Below are 16,120 nucleotides of genomic sequence, written 5' to 3'. Positions count from 1 at the left end.
GCACCTCAATTCAAGAGAGATATCGAGGTGCTGGAGCGAGTACAGAAGAGGGCAGTAGAGCTGGTGAAGGGCCTAGAGAATAAATCTTAGGAGGAATGCTTGAAGGAGCTGGGAATGTTTAGTTTTGGGAAGAGGAGGCTGAGGGGAGGCCTCATCACTCTCTACAACTACCTGTAAGGTCATTGTAGAGAGGTTGGTGCTGGTCTCTTTTCACAGGCAATTGGCAACAGAACAAGAGGGAATGGCTTCAAGCTGCAACAGGGCAGGATTAGACTGGACATTAGGAAGACTTTTTTCACAGGAAGAGTGGTTAGACACTGGAATAGGCTGCCCAGGGAGGTGGTTGAGTCACCATCCCTGGATGTGTTTAAGGGCCATTTGGATGTGGTACTGGTGGATATTGTTTAGGGGAGAACTTTGTAGGTTAGGGATGATGGTTGGACTCAGGGATCCCAAGGGTCTTTTCCAACCTGAATAGTTCTGTGATTCTATGATCTTTTGGAGATGAAAAATGAAAGAGTGGCCAAAATATGTTAAAGAACAACTGCAACTGACTTTCTGTTTTGCTTTAGACCCTTTTAGACCCTTCTCAGCTTAGATGTTGTGAGCCTAAAGATGGAAGATAGGAGGAAGTAAAACAAAAAAGGCTGCTGAGGAGATAGGGTTGTGTAAGCCTGTCATGCTGCTACACACCCCAGAGTGAGGTGGCATGACCTCTAGGAAGCCTGTCAGCTCTTGGCCTTGTGACCTTGCTTCTCTTAGCTCTCTGATGTATATGTGAGGCATCCTTTGGCTCTTGGTCACTTGAAAATTTTATTCTGTAGCTCAAAAGGTCACAAGGTTCGCTTCTATTTTATGCAGTGCTGAACCTAGTGACTAGTAAATAATGCAATAAGGTAATTCCTAGTAGAATATTTTTAAAAGAAGAACTGAGTATGAATAAGAGATAAGGGCTGAATTGCAATCAGGCTGAAGGAGTCTTTTGACAGTTCGGAGGAAGCTGCAGTTTGTTGTGTTTGGGCATTTACATGAATGGGAGGCCAACAGAACCCTGGTGTGCTGCCATAGTCTTGCATGTGGTATGTAAGAGAAGGTGGGTGGACTATGTTGCTTAGTCTAGACTGTGGGGAGAGATGAGCAGAAGCCACAGAAAAGATAGTTACTGCAGTGCTGTGCAGTAATATTCAGCTTCTGAGTAAAAATAAACACTAAGAAAAAATACAGGTCTTGCTACTGAGGGATACCACAAATATTAATTGGTGATACAGAGTACTTGAAAAATGTGTTACAGTGTGCAAATGTTAATTCTTTGTGTAATGAGACATTCACAACTGCAAATGAAATACTTTTATAATGCCATTATGCACTGCTGTAAAAGACAAATTGATTATTTTCCAAAAAAGTGCCTAATTGCTGATACTTACTTAGCCTGCAGCTGTAACTGGGAGCATGCAGAGGGCTGTGAGGAAGGGTCTGGCCGCTGCTTCTGTAAGCAGAATTTCCAGGGAGAAAGCTGTGAATACTGTGCTGATGGATTCTATGATTATCCATTTTGTGTCCGTAAGTATACAAATAAATTTCCTCTTTTCCACTATTTTAAATGTGCTTTAAATAATTAGATGTTTTCATGACATTTGACTTGGTTAAAACATCTGGCATTTCAAGTTCACATGTTTACACATTCTGGTATAATCAGTTGTCATAATACTGAAGAGAGTCTGGTTTATTTTACAGAACAATGGTCAGTTGAAAATCAAATAGATTATGCTGAGCTCTCACAATTCTGAGTTCATTTAAGACACCTTCATTGAGACTATAGCCTCTCTCTTACTAAGTCATGAGCTTGAGTCCTAAAGTCCTGGACAAATTGTTTAAACATGTCTCGGGATCTTTAGATGTGAAGACCACTTGGACTGTGAAGTGGAACGTGACAGTAGTGAGAGACAGGGGAGAAAATGGTTATGTATTCTCTTTGACACCTCCTAGGATTTAGAACTTGCATCCTAGATAAACAAAGCTTCAGGGCTGTCAGTGGATTCTGAAATGATTTTAAAATAGTTCTAAAATAGCACCTACATAATGTTGAAAATGCCTTCCTGGCAGACCATAGGACTCTCAGCCATGCTCTCTTGGTTGTGCTGGACTTTGGGTGGTCAAAGGAAGGGTTCCAGTTTGAGATTTTTTTTAAGGAGTGGGAAAGTGTTTGTAAATTCAGATAAAAGAAGCATATTAGAGAAGAACAACATGGTACAAATACCAAGTGCTTCTGCGTATTGAAAATATTAATAGAATGCTATCTAGTGCTGTGGATTAATTACAAATTAAATTTTTACTTTAAAGTAGATTAAAATGAAGTGTTGGAAATTGAGCAAATTAAGTGCTTTCCCCATAAGTTCTATATAAAATAACTGAGGAATAAAGTAACATCAAAATTGTGTTTGCTGCATAAAAGCTTGTCACTCCATGATCAGAGCCTAAACATGCATTGATGGGATGTTTTGTGCCCTCAGAAGTGTGTTTCTGATAGCAAATAAAACAGGTTGTTCTGGGGCAAGATTTTTGGTCTGACTAAAACAGTTACTTGATAAAAATGGAAGAAGATGGAAATCAGTATAAAATAAAGGACAAAAATAGTGTGGAAAATGGAATGTTGTTTGAATTCACTGACTGTGATAGAATAAATCCTCCCTGTACAGTGCACTCTAGATAATAAAATTTTCTTTATCTTTTTGTTTGTAATCCAGCATTTTAGATCAGATAGACCTTGATCTAAATCCCACTGATCTTTGTATCACATCAACTTTGGATCCCGTTTTAGGGGAGGAAAGTTTGTCGGGATGTCTTTCCCACTCCTGTTCTCAAATAAAAAGCACCCAAGGTGTGACGTACATGTTGTAAATTCTGTTGTAAATTACATGTTGTAAATTCTGGCAGTTTAGGCAGTGAGTGACAATGGCCCACATCAGGAGAAGGACCTTCAGCTGGAAGCAGAAAGTGTAAAATAAATATGGGGCTCCCTAGGTAGCCCTCCTAACACTGTCTAGCATGACAAGGCTTTCTGTATAGAAAGGTAAGGAGTGAGAAAGCAACCCGGTAGCATTTACAAATGATATCCGGCTTTTCATAATGTTCTTTCAAGAACAGATGTTTGTACCTGAATTGGAGAATAAAAGGAAAATGTTTCTTACCCTGTTACTAACTGAAAGGAAACTAAGCTGAAGTTGGTTACTAGACTAATGTGAATGTTATGCTCTCTGTATTGACAGGAGATTACTTTGTAGATTGTCATTTTAGTGAAATAACTGTGTTTCAAAGACACTTAATTAGTTTTGTTTTGTTTTGGTTTTTTTCTCTTTTGTTTTAAAGGTATTCCTGTATATCCTTTTACTTCTCCAAATCCAGGAGATGCCATGGCTGGTGACATAATTGGCAAGTTCTTGGCATAACCCCCTGCCCATTTAGCTGTTTTTCCCCGTGTTGCTATTTTTCAGTTTCGGTGGGCCCTACTCATTTGTGGAGATTTATGTATTAATTTTGGCACTGCTGGTATTTTATCTTTCAGAGACCCTTTTTTCTTGCTAGAAGTTCATTATACTGTCATGTCCGTATTGAACGGTTTAGTAAGCTAGTTTGAGAAAGAGTTATGGATCAAAGTAAGTTTGACCAGCCTCTGGCAAACATCTGCAGAAGAGGCTGACCATCTTTTTGGTGCTCTTATGAACAGATTCATCAAGACTTTGACATATACAACTTGTGATCTGCTTTGCAGTGTAAATCTCTTTATTAAGGGTACCTGGCCTCTGCTGCTTAGACTGTCCTCTTGCACCTGGCAAATTGTACATTGCTCTTGGCAGTGAAAAGCTTTGATTTTTAAAGAGAGCTACATATTTCTTATTTGCCCCACTGCAGAGCTGCCTGAAACTCATTCAATTATTCCATCAGTGGGCTTATATTTTTTAGAATATATTCTTATACTGCATCGTCACAGCTAGTGCTTAATCACATACACACTTGTAATGCATTTCAGTATTAGTAGCTTTAAATAACCTTAAAACCTCTTTCATATCCTAAAACCAACATTCTTCCGCTTCATTTCTGTTAGCTTTAATAGAACTGGAGTTTATATTGGCAATTGAAAGAGTTTTCTTCTGTGAATGTAGCAGACACTTAGACAAAAGCAGCCAGTACAAATCCATGTATGTATTTACAAGCACCCATTGTTTTCTTCAAAGTGTCTGCAGTTGCCATCCCAGCCCACAAAGCCTCACTCTCCTGTGCTAATTTACCTCCTTTGTACAGCATCCACGGTAGCCTCTGGGTATGCTCTGTCACATGTCCCCTTCTCTCACTTTCTTTTAAAAGGAAGAAGAAAATGAATAAACATAAACAGGAGAGACCAGATCTTGAGCTATTTACGTTTTCAACGAGTAGCATCTGAGTCTGAAGGCATAAGAAAGGCAGCTACCTCTGAGTGGAAGCTTCTGTGCCTGTAGAAGTCATGAATTTTTGCTGGCACACTAAGCACCATTGCAGAGTAGTATTTTTTATAAAATTAGATTTGTATGTACGGGTCATACAGATAGTTTTGTTGGTTCAAGAATAAAAATTACTAGGCACTGATCTGTTTTTCTCTGCAAAAATATGGGGCGTTGTGTGATTTATGCACTAACTTTATTCCTTTTTTCTTTTCCTTTTTGGTTGTGACTAGAGGGTGGCTGCAAGCCAGGGTATTTTGGCCTCCAGTGTCTGCGTAAGTGCTGTACTTTCTTTGATGCTTGGGGCCTGTGCTCTGATGTAAATCCTGGCCTTTGGCTTCCAAGTGAAATAGGAACTTTAAAATCCTAATGTGGAAACATTTTCTTTCCAAACGTGCCCCTCAGCGTGCCAGTGTGATGGCGCCGGAGTGCTGGGTGGTGACTGTGATGGGAACACCGGACAGTGCAGATGTCGGACTGGATTTGGGGGATTTTCCTGTGATACCTGCACAGCTGGGTATTTTCATTACCCCTTCTGCCAGGGTAAGCCAAGGTTCAGTTGTGACGAGTGTATCCAAAATACAGACCCAAGTTTTATACCGAGGGATAAAGCTCTTTTGCCATGGAGATGTGTTCTTAAGGGGCTTTCCCGAAACTCAGGCATCAAAGAAAAAGAAAAATGTGTGGAAGGGAGGTTTGTACCTAAAGATGTCCCTATTTCCTTGATTGCTGCCTACTACGTCATACAGCTATGTGATCCATTTTGGGGTTGGATTTAGTAACATTGATGAAGTTTAGGATACCTTTGGGAACATTTCTGTTACTTACCCATGTTTTTTAAAAAACTAATTTGCATTTAATTTGAATTTGCAAACTCACTTTGCACTAAGGTATCCTTTCTAATCAATGGTGGAAAGCTGACAGGTTTTAAACTTCATTAACCATCTATGCACTGTCTTTTTAACCATTTTATTAAGCCCTCCCACCTGAGATAGTAAATTAAAGCCACAAATTGTTTAATTTCAGTCTTTAAAAAAGATGGAACTACTTTCAGTAGTTGTCATACCACTTAACATTGATAAATCAGACTCCAAGTGGGGACAGGCTAAGTGTCATGCTGCAACACTGATACTGGACCCAGTAGTTACTTTGAGCCAGAATCTTTTGGCCTTGCATTGACATGTCCCTTGCTGAATTATTACTGATGCGGGCAGTCAATAAAAGCTGTTACAAGTAAAAATAAATCTGATAAGAAGATTCTTATTATGTTGAGCATCAGGAGGTTGCTTTTTTTTTTTTTTTTTCCCCAATTTCAGAAAGATGAAAGGAAAGCCTGTGCAGAGGCTGCCTGTGAAATGTCTTTTCTCTTTTGCAGTGTGTGAGTGTAATTTGGTGGGTACACAGCCCGAAGTCTGCGATTTTCTTGGGAGGTGTCTTTGTCGCCCTGGGGTAGCTGGACTTCAGTGTGACACCTGTCAGCCTGGCCACTACTCATTCCCTACTTGTCAAGGTAAGGCTGCTAATTGCATGTGCAGCATCAAATGGGCAAGCAGAGTGCTTTTCAGGTACCTTAAATATCATAATGGTTTTGTGTGTTTATGAGAAATCTATCGAGTTCTACCTGGCCCCTGGGTTTCACCTGCCTTTGCAGTGAGTGAGAGAGAGGCCTTTCACCACAGAATCACAGAATGGGTTGGGTTGGAAGATGCCTTCAGAATCATGTCGTTCCAACCCACCTGCATGGGCAGCGACACCTCCCACTAGACCAGGTTGCTCAAAGCCCCATCCAACTTGGCCTTGAACACTTACAGGGATGGAGCATCCACAGCTTCCCTGGACAACCTGTGCCAGCATCTCACCAGCCTTACAGGAAATAATTTCTTCCTGATGTCTCATATAAATCAGTCCTTCTCCAGTTTAAAGCTATTACCCCTTGTCCTTTCACTACAAGCCCTTGTAGAAAGTCCCTTCCTAGTTTTCCTATAGGCCCCTGGAAGACCCCTATAAGGTCCCCCTGGAGTTTTCTCCAGGCTGAACAACACCTGCTCTCTCAGTCTGTCTTAATCCTGTGTGACTTTTACAATGAGAAAGAACATAGGATATTTTTAAGCTAGAAGAGGGTAGATTGGGTATCAGGAAGAAGTTATTTACAGTAGGGGTGGTGGGTTGCTGGAACAGGTTGCCTAGAGAAGTGGTGGAGGGCCCCATCTCTGGAAGCATTCAAGGTCATGCTTTAGGGGGTCTGACCAATCTATTATAGTTGAAGATGTCCCTTCTTATGGTAGGGGGGATGGACTAGATGACCTTTAGAGGTCCCTTCCAGCCCAAGACATTCTGTGATTCTGTATTGCTGAATTCTGGAATGTCTTTTGTACAGCTTCGCAAGATTTATATAGAACACTATTATTGACTTTCTTTTCTCTCATCCTTTTTGGTTTCTGGCTATAGCAAGGCCTCTTCCTTTTGGGCTTACATGCTAGTTTGTGTCCTGTCAGTAAACAACAGAATCCTTTATGACCTTGCAAAGACACGCTGTGGTACCAAACAATCGGTGAAATAAAAAAAATACCACATGACTGTGTTTTATGTTCTGGATTAGATTAGCATTTCTTAATGAAAAACATAAAATCAGGATTCTGTGTTGGTACATGCTGTTCAGTGGTTTGAAAATACTCTAACCTTTTTCTTTTCTTTTTGAGGACTGAATCAAGTTGCAATCTTAAAGCAAATCAAATCTGTATTGGAAATATTTGACCTTTTAACACTAAAGGCTGGAAAGAGACAGGAAAGCTCAAAAGCACATGCAAAACCAAATTGTAAACAGTGGATAAAAATAGCTGAGAACACAGTCAGTGGTATGATGCAGAACTGCTGCAGTTCACAGCTTGTTCTGTTAAAACAAGCTGCCATGGGTTTAAACTTAATCTAATGCAGCATGCTGCAAACTGTGGTGGAAAGTGAGCAGCCCAGCCTGCTGCTCCTGTTTGGAGTTGTCATCTTCAGAAATGAGGCAGATTGTAATTTTTTGTTTGCTGCAGCTAGAGCTGATCTCCGGTCTTGCCTTGTTGAACTCAATAGAAGCTTTATTCAGTAGGAGAGATGTCAAAATAAAGCCTTTAGACAAAGCAGTGTTATTAAAATGAGGAGAGAATGCAATATAATAATCAGCTGGTGGTGGACTCTAGTGTAGGTGATGTTTTTGTAAGCTTCAGTATTTGTATTTCTCTTCCACTAATTTCCTAGCAAGCCCTGCATCTTTCCAGGCATCTTTGAAGTAAATATGGCAAAGTCAGATGTTCTTGGCTGCAGCAGAAAGAGGAACTGAAAGGGGGAACAAGGAACATGAACATGGAACAGAGAGACAGTGTTTATTTTGTATTTCTGCCAGTCGTAAAATCCAAGTGATTAACTGCAGCACTTCAGCTTGTATCTGGCACAGGTGGCATTCGTGGATGTGCTCCTGTTTGTGTACCTATAAAGTGTGACCCTGTGTAATGTCCACCATCATTTCAGTTAAATAGTACATCTTGTCTGTGGGAGAGCTGTTAGCCTAAAAGAGTGGTAACTCCAAGAGGAGTTTGTTGTTACAGTCTGAAAATAGCTTTTGTTTTAGTCTGATAACATGCCTAGTGCAGATTCTTGCAATGCATTGCTTGCCAGCTTGTAGAAGTAAGATGTCAACAGTTTTTACCTTTTGTATCATTTATTTGTGCATCATGAACTTATGCTTGTGCATCATTACTAATAAGCTTCTTGTTACTCATTAAACCTAGCCTGGCTTTGTGGATGCTGTTTCTCAGGGGTTATTTTTTGAAGATTTTAAGTACCTCTCTCATGTGATGTGCTTTCCACTGTAAGATAGATTTCTGATCCTTACACATGTTTTTTAGGCATCAAGCTAGATCTCTAAACTGTACATTATAGAATTGCAGTCAGAACCTGATTATCAATAGTTGAGGAAGCAATTATGGTATATGTATCTATTTCAGGATATTTCTTTTTGATGGTAAAATGGTCTGGTTTCCTCATGATTGCTTTACATTCAAAGGTAACGTTTTTTTGAAAGTCTGGTTTAAGTAACTGTTGGATCAGACAGGTATGTGTCAGGATAGTTGTTTGTTTGTTTTTCCCTCTACGCAGAATGTAACTGTGATGGTGTTGGCTCAATGGAGAATACATGTGGTCCTAGAGGTCAGTGCCTGTGCCACAGTAACTACGCTGGACTTAGGTGTGACCAGTGTGCTCCAGGTTACTACAGCTATCCCAGCTGCTTGCGTGAGTAAAAGCCTTTCCTCCTTTTGCTGGGGCTTCCCTTCTTGCTTCTGCAATATGGAAGAAAATAATTTTTCTCTGAGGTATTTGAATCTAAAACTACCTCTGTAACCACAGTAATTTTGTTCTATGCAAAGCTGGCAACAATAGCACGGAAGATCCAGGCACAGATTCTGGCTGGCACAGACTGGTAGTTCTCCCTGGCACATCATTGCTGTTCCTGTGCTAGTTGAATTAATGTGAGCATGGTGATGTTTGGCCTTGGTGAAGCTGTATCTCTCTTTTAAAATATGAAATCTAAAGCTTAGGCTGGGCAATGGGTATTTACCTTTATGAGTTCTGGCTCACTTAACTTACATAGCTTAAGCTGTGTTTCAACTGGTTTGAGCTTCTGATATTCTAATGTGGTGTCCTGTAAACTTTTAGTGTGTGCTCTTGACAGGTGCTGATGTTGCACCACAAATCCTAGAAGGGCTTGACTCTGCTAATCTTACATCATAGCAACAGTTTTTCCTGCCCATGTAGATCAGTTGATCAGACCCAGAATGTGCATATAGGTTTCTCACATCAAGCAGAGCGAAACCTGCAGGCTCTGTCACTAAAATCAATAAGCTTCTTGATCATCATGAACAGACCTGCTCTTTCCTAGAAGTCAAGTGATTATTAGTGCTAAAGAAGGAATGTTTCCTCAGAATTCTGCTGTTACTAATCACCACAATCACAGCAAAAAAGAATGTGATAAGTTTGTTCTCTCTTTTTAGGAGGCTGGCAAGTACTTTACTAAAATAACTAAATAACATTAACCATTGCACCCTTAGACTCTATCTGAACAAAGCTAATCCCATAGGCTGTAGCACGTTTGTTCTTTTTTGTGGCATTATTCTTATTTACCACCTATGTGTAAATTATTGTTCAACTTAGACCTTATGTAGGAATCTGAAACAATAAGATTGTTACATGGTGTGTTTCAAAGCTTCCTTCTGACCTCTTCTGTCTGCAGATCTGAAGGTGGGATGGACATATAATTTTCAATTCTGTATTTCACCATCATATTTTGAAATGTATGTCTAATTACAGAAGTTACCCCATGCTTTCTGTTATCTTAAGAAGATCAAGAAAGCAGAAAGCCAAACCCAAGCCTGCTCATAGAATGGGACAAAGATTTTGAGGAAGAGAGATGTATTCTTGTTCCAGATAATCCTACCTGTTTCTGTCAGGAGCAGAGGAAGAAAACAGTGTCAACTCAAACTCACAGGTTCCAAGGAGGTGTGAGGACCTTGTGAGTTACAGAGAACCTTGTGAGCTACCGGAGCTATTGGAAAGAAAAATCAAAAGCACTCTAGACAAATAGTATTCAAAATCTCTACAGTACATAAGTTTGGAAGGTTGTTGCTTGGTACCTTCAGGGTGAACCTGTCTTGGTTTGTTGTTACACAGCTTGTCAGTGCTCTCCTGAGGGTTCCCAGCACAGCACGTGTGAGCCCGCAGCAGGGCAGTGCACCTGTCAGACGGGTGTCACGGGGCGACGGTGCGACAGGTGTCTTTCTGCAGCCAGCAGCTTCCCCTACTGTGGAGGTAATGCCTCTGAGGGACAATCCTCCCTTCTGGTTGGGATTGCCCCTGCTTTTGTTGCAGGGTGTTCCCCAGGGCAGTCTGTTGCATGCAGGGTTCTATAGAAACCCCCTGAAGGATGGGGAGGGACGAACACACCTTGAGCAAGTGTTAGATGAGTTTATTTGTCGTTCTGTATGTTATTTCATGAAGTGAAGTATAAGGTTAAAGCCTGTTTTGGATGATGGCACAGGAACTTCAAGATAACATCTTTTAGTTCTTTAGGTTAGTGCTGTGTTTTTCTAAGTGGCTACTTTGCATCCCAAACCAAACAGTCTAAACCAGACTTAATAGGCATTTGAAAAATCATTGTTAAAGGCTTCTGCCAGCCTTGAAGTTTAAAGTATTGGAGTCCCTCCAAGGTAACCCTATTAAAAAGTCCTTTCAAACTCACACCTGCTACATTGTACTTCTTCACTACTGCATTACACAGCTTTGTTTTCAAAATATCTTTTAATGTGTTTGTTTTTTAATTTCATAAAGGTGTCAACAGTGAATGTGACCCTTCAGGTAGCGTTGGTTCTCATTCCGTAAGTATTGTAACACTGCAGCTGACAGTACATGTTAATAATGCACACGCCTTGGCTGAACACATTCTCTTCATTGCTGAAGTCCTGAAGCCTGCTCTTAGACTGTGAAACAATTGCACAAGCTTATTTGCAGAGTAGGAGTGGAAATAAACTTTGTGTTTTGTTCTTTGATCATGCCAGTGCAATTGGCTGTTGAGGGTGGGGCTTTTTATCTCTTATATATGGAATATGCATATTGGTTGTCTTGCTATGATAGAGCACTAATATATACATACAGATATGCATATGGCCCTATGCATGTTTCAAAGACATTCTGGTTCTGGGTTGCAACAGGCCATTACAGCATCAAATTATTATTGAAAATATTATCTCTTTGTAACTGTTGATGTTTCACTGTTTGTTTGTTTTTATTAATATCATGATGGTTATTAGTAGTGACATATTACCAGGAATCACAGTCATTGCTAAATGCAGAGCTAAGACCTAGAGAGTAAGTCTGACTGATGAAAGAGGCATCTATGGTAGGCTGATGTATACAGGTGTGTGTCTTCCACCAATAAAATAAGGAACAAATATAAAAATGAATTACTATGGAATATTAAGGAAATTTGTTTTTATACTTTTTGCAAAACAGTTAATAGTTTTGAGCAGTTCTAATAAGGTTCTAAAAGAATTTGAAAGTGCATCCATTTAGAATAAATTAGATATGGAAAAAATACACAGGATGGAGTGATCCTGTGCTGATACTATGAGACAGAAAAATCTAAGAAGTCTGAGCGGTTAAATAATATTAGGTTTTTGTTAATACTAAAGAGCAGTATGTTTTTTATGAAACAGATGAACTCATACTAATTCCTTTCTGTCATTAGGGGTATTGTAAATGTCTTCAGCATGTTGAGGGTCCTACCTGTAGTAAATGCAAACCATTGTACTGGAACCTGGCCAAAGAAAACCCTGAGGGATGTACAGGTATGGCTTCATGACAGGTTTCTTTGACTTATGGAATGTGTTAAATTCTTCTGAAAGTAATCCTTATTCACTGTCAAAATATTTGGTGCTCAGTGACTTTGACAACTCTTGTTAACAGCATGTTTTTTCACACTACTTAATTGCAACACCAAATTACCCATGATACCAGCAGTTACTTTTAGAAATTAGGCCATAATTTTATGAGTGTTTGCTGGTGCTGGGCCAAGGCATGCACTGAGTTACAATGTGTACTTCATACTGTCCCATGGCAGTTTTACTGGAGTGACACAGGATTTCTGCCCTTAGCACAGAAATCAGAATTTGGCTCATTGTTTTGAGAAAAAGATGCTCTTTCACTTATCATCTCCTAGCTTGTGTAAGAATGAAACGCCTTCTTGTAGCCTCAGAGTGTGACAAATCCATTATGGTTTATATCTATATAATACCCATCTGTTTGCAATTTTCAATGTTTGCTAATAGCAAGTGTATATTTTTCAGGCAGCTAATAATTCTAAAGACTAAAAGAGATAAGGAATCTTTAGAGATCTTTTTGTCCCCAACTATTTCCTTTCCAGCAGGTTCCACCATAACAGCCACATAGAGAGGATATGGGCTGATATCAATATCATTACATTGATTGTAAATCTCCAAGTATTATACAGTCTAAATCACATATATCTCCTCAAATATTAATTTTAATTAATTTTAATTAATTAAATAATCCTAAATGTCTCCTCAAATATTAATTACTGCAACTTTCATGTAATTCATCTTATAGAATGGTTAAGGCTGGAAGGGACCTTAGAGATCATCAGGTTCCAATCTCCCTGTTACAAGCAAGGAAACTCATACTAGACCAGGTTGCACAAAGCCTCATGCAACCTGGCCTTCAGTCACCCAATACTGGGTTTCATCAAACCTCTAGGCCATCATAGCTCCTTCCTGCAATATTTGCTTCATTTATATTTCATGCAGAGAGTGGAGCTGGTCCCAAAGAAGCAAGCACTGAAGAAAAGGAGCTGCAGGTCAGGCTTGAAGGCACAGTTTTGCATCAATTGTTTGAATTTTTTTAAGAAAGGAAACAATTGCAAGTCCAACATTAGACTGTTTTTGTTAAACACAAGTTAGAACACTTAAAAACACACCAGTAAATCACACATACACAGAAGTCCATATTCTTTCTCCTTTGCTTTTTTTCTTCTCACCTTGTGCCAGTAGCCATCTGCCATTGTGAACCTTCCAGAGGAAAGTGCAGCTTATGGCACTATGACTCAAAACTGCACATTCAGGGTGGTGGGGATTTTTTACCTGCAAAGTACCTTGGAAAGACAAAATGCAGATTGTCTTTTTTTCGTCTGTGCAGCATGCCAGTGTGATGTGAGTGGAACACTAAGTGGAATTGGAGAATGTCAGCAGGTAAAGCAAAATTAAAAGAAAAAATTAATTTAATTGATTTTTTTTGGTAAAGATAGACTGTTGTAACATTTGCTAAAGTAGAAATCTTAGCTCCGGTTATTGCTTTTGCACATAAAGGGACTGGTTTTATGCAGCAAAGGAACAGTTCTATGCAGGAATTTTATACATCCTAAGGAGAGTTTATGTATTTTCTGGTATGTTGTCACCATTTGACTCAGGTTTTACAACAATTCTCTCAATCCTGTCCCATGCAAGTAGGGAAGGAGAGAGAGAAAAAGAGAGAGACTTGGCTGGATTGAAAACTAAACTACACAGCTTTAACTGAACACTAATGATATAAGAAAATATATACAATTATATACAAATATGTTCAGGTATGTGCAAAAGCCTCTCACCTTCCCCCACCCCCAGCAACTCCCACAGCATCTCCTTAGCTGGGAACAGTCCTGAGAAATCCCAGAGCTGCTGCTGGAGAAAGCGGAGAGTGATGAGGGTCAGGAGAGCGTGAACCTGGGGGTCGATGGTGATGGATGGACGGAGCCCTCCCCTGACACCGGCCATGGATGGAAGAGAAGGGAAGAAGAGGGAAGGAAGTTGTCTTCTGTGATCTCTGACCTTCCTTTGAGCTTACATAGATATATGGAATGGAATATCTCTGGCCAGTTTTGCTGTCTGTCTAACTCAGCCTCCTACGGGGGGTCACAGATCTCCCCATAGTGTCTGAGCCAGCAGAGCGAAGGTGCGACCTTGGAGACCCAGCAGTTAGAAAAACATTCCATCATTATCACTCTTAGTTGGAACACTCTGCTACTAGTTAAAGGAAAGCTTACTGAAGGGGAAAAAAAATATCAGTAAAAGGAAAATCAGCTTCATCCTGGCTCAAACCAGGACAATATGTTCACTGAAAATTATAAATGACAGAAGTTATGTCCAGGTAATATTTTTGTGTTGAGATTAAAATGTTTTTCCTCATTAGAATTAGAAGAAATTCAAAGTACTGAAAGATTAAATTTCTGAAGGGGGTGACGAAACACTCTGATGAAATTGTTTTCTTCACAGGAGAATGGGCATTGTTACTGCAAATCTAATGTTTGTGGAGATTCCTGTGACGCTTGTGAAGCTGGTTATTATGCCCTCAAAAACAAGAATTATTTTGGCTGCCAAGGTAAGATGCGGAAAAGGCATCTCTAGTAGCATATTTGCACTTGGCACAGAAGTACTTAAAATTCCTTAGGTTGCATTTTGAAAATGCGGGTGTATTTGTTGGATCACTCAAGTGCACAGCATTTCACACTGCTGCTTGTAGCCCTTGTGACTGCTCTTTTGCCTTCCAAAGGGAGAAAACAAGACAGATGGTCCCCAGCCATTTTATGGCTGGCTCACATGAGGAAAAGTGTTCCTCTTGGAGTTTATTGTCCTTCACCTTGTCTTCCTCTGTTCTTCATTACCACCACCACTCTGAGGCTTCTCTGTCAAAGCCTGTTAGTGTGATCATGCCAGGTGCTGCTGAAGCTGTTATCTTACCAAATAAGATAACTGAGAGTCATTCATCCTCTCACTCCTTCTTCTGAGTTGTGGGGCCAGGAATGGTTGATTTTCCTGCAGGCATGACCTGTAAGAGTGGTAGCTCTCTGTTCTGCTTAGCAGTTTTCTAAGGTCTGCTGCTGCAATAAAAATTTGAAATATACTAGCTTGATGTTGTTGGGTTTTTTTTCCAAGTATATTCATAGTCATGTATTGCTTTAGCCCAGGGCTCCATGTGTTTTGAAGCAGAGCCAGATGTGTGTAGAGAAAGTGGTCCTTCTTCTGAAGGATATTTGCTCTGCCATGTGTTTTGAGGGATGCAGGCCTACTTCAACAGTTCTTTCCCTCCTTGTCCCCCATTGTACATTTAGGTTTGCTAAAATTATTGAAAGCATTTTCACTGACTTGAGTCTGCTTTGTACCTGTTCAGAGTTAATGCAAGATAGTTCTTTTTAAACCACTGAAGTACTTCCAATAATAATTTAATAGTGTGCAAAGTTAAAAATACTGGCTGCTGTATCATGCCTAATGTGCAAACCAAGGAGCTAACCAAAGGGATTTGGTTTCACAAAGGGGTCAGATACTTTAAGTACCCTTTATATCAGTGAGATTACAAACGCTTAACCTGTTTTAGAAAACAGGATGCTCTTACACTACTATGTAAATATGTGTTTAAGAACTTTCAACTTTTCAATTCAGCTTCAAATTTTTAGCCTAGATGTACTTGTTACTTAACACCATATGTTATGCCTTGTTACTAGGTGCAACAAGTCCTGTCTCTTGCTGAAAGTCACTCAATGTTGTTGTCCAGTACTGGTTAAGAATATGCATATGCTATTACAGAAATACATATGTTCTTGTTGTATGCAATTTTTGTAAAATAAATATAGGGATACCAGACTCTGAAAAATAACATCTCACCATTTTTGTAAATTAGGTTATGTTCCTTGGTTTTGGGTTTTTTTGGGAATAATTACTCATTGCGACATTGCTGTAGAAATTTTAACTTACTAGCAAAACATTTGAATGGCTCTTCTGCAAAACTGAGTATTGTGGCATGGCTTCCTACTTGTGTTTTTTTTAAAAAGTGGCTTTTGTCACACTCCAAGAAGAAATAAAGAAAACAACCACAGACATGGGAAAGGCAGAAATAATTGCAGCTTATGCATGTGTGTGAACATGTGAGCCTGAGGGAGTCTGACGGGCTAGATAAGGAGGAAATGAGTCATTAATGGTGTTCAGTTAGCAGAATCAAGATGTATTTTCTCATACCTTTTATAATATTTTTTTTTCTGAGGGGATTTTTAACTTTTGCTCTTTCCC

General features: G+C 39.7%; 1 protein-coding gene across 1 annotated transcript in view; it reads left to right on the top strand.

Moving 5' to 3' along the window:
- The window catches only part of LAMA3 (laminin, alpha 3), a 113,594-nt gene that overhangs the window by 25,194 nt on the left and 72,280 nt on the right, over positions 1-16,120 (top strand). The window contains 11 exon segments of the mRNA XM_010006910.1: positions 1,429-1,560; positions 3,367-3,429; positions 4,881-5,018; positions 5,851-5,985; positions 8,616-8,750; positions 10,185-10,322; positions 10,842-10,888; positions 11,758-11,857; positions 13,221-13,273; positions 14,333-14,438; positions 14,752-14,765. Coding sequence (XP_010005212.1) covers positions 1,429-1,560; positions 3,367-3,429; positions 4,881-5,018; positions 5,851-5,985; positions 8,616-8,750; positions 10,185-10,322; positions 10,842-10,888; positions 11,758-11,857; positions 13,221-13,273; positions 14,333-14,438; positions 14,752-14,765 — 1,061 coding nt within the window.

This window comes from Chaetura pelagica, unplaced genomic scaffold (genome assembly GCF_000747805.2).
Source record: "Chaetura pelagica isolate M959 unplaced genomic scaffold, ChaPel_1.0 scaffold109, whole genome shotgun sequence".
Classification (NCBI taxonomy): Eukaryota; Metazoa; Chordata; class Aves; order Apodiformes; family Apodidae; genus Chaetura; species Chaetura pelagica.
This window is presented reverse-complemented; position numbering and strand designations above follow the sequence as displayed.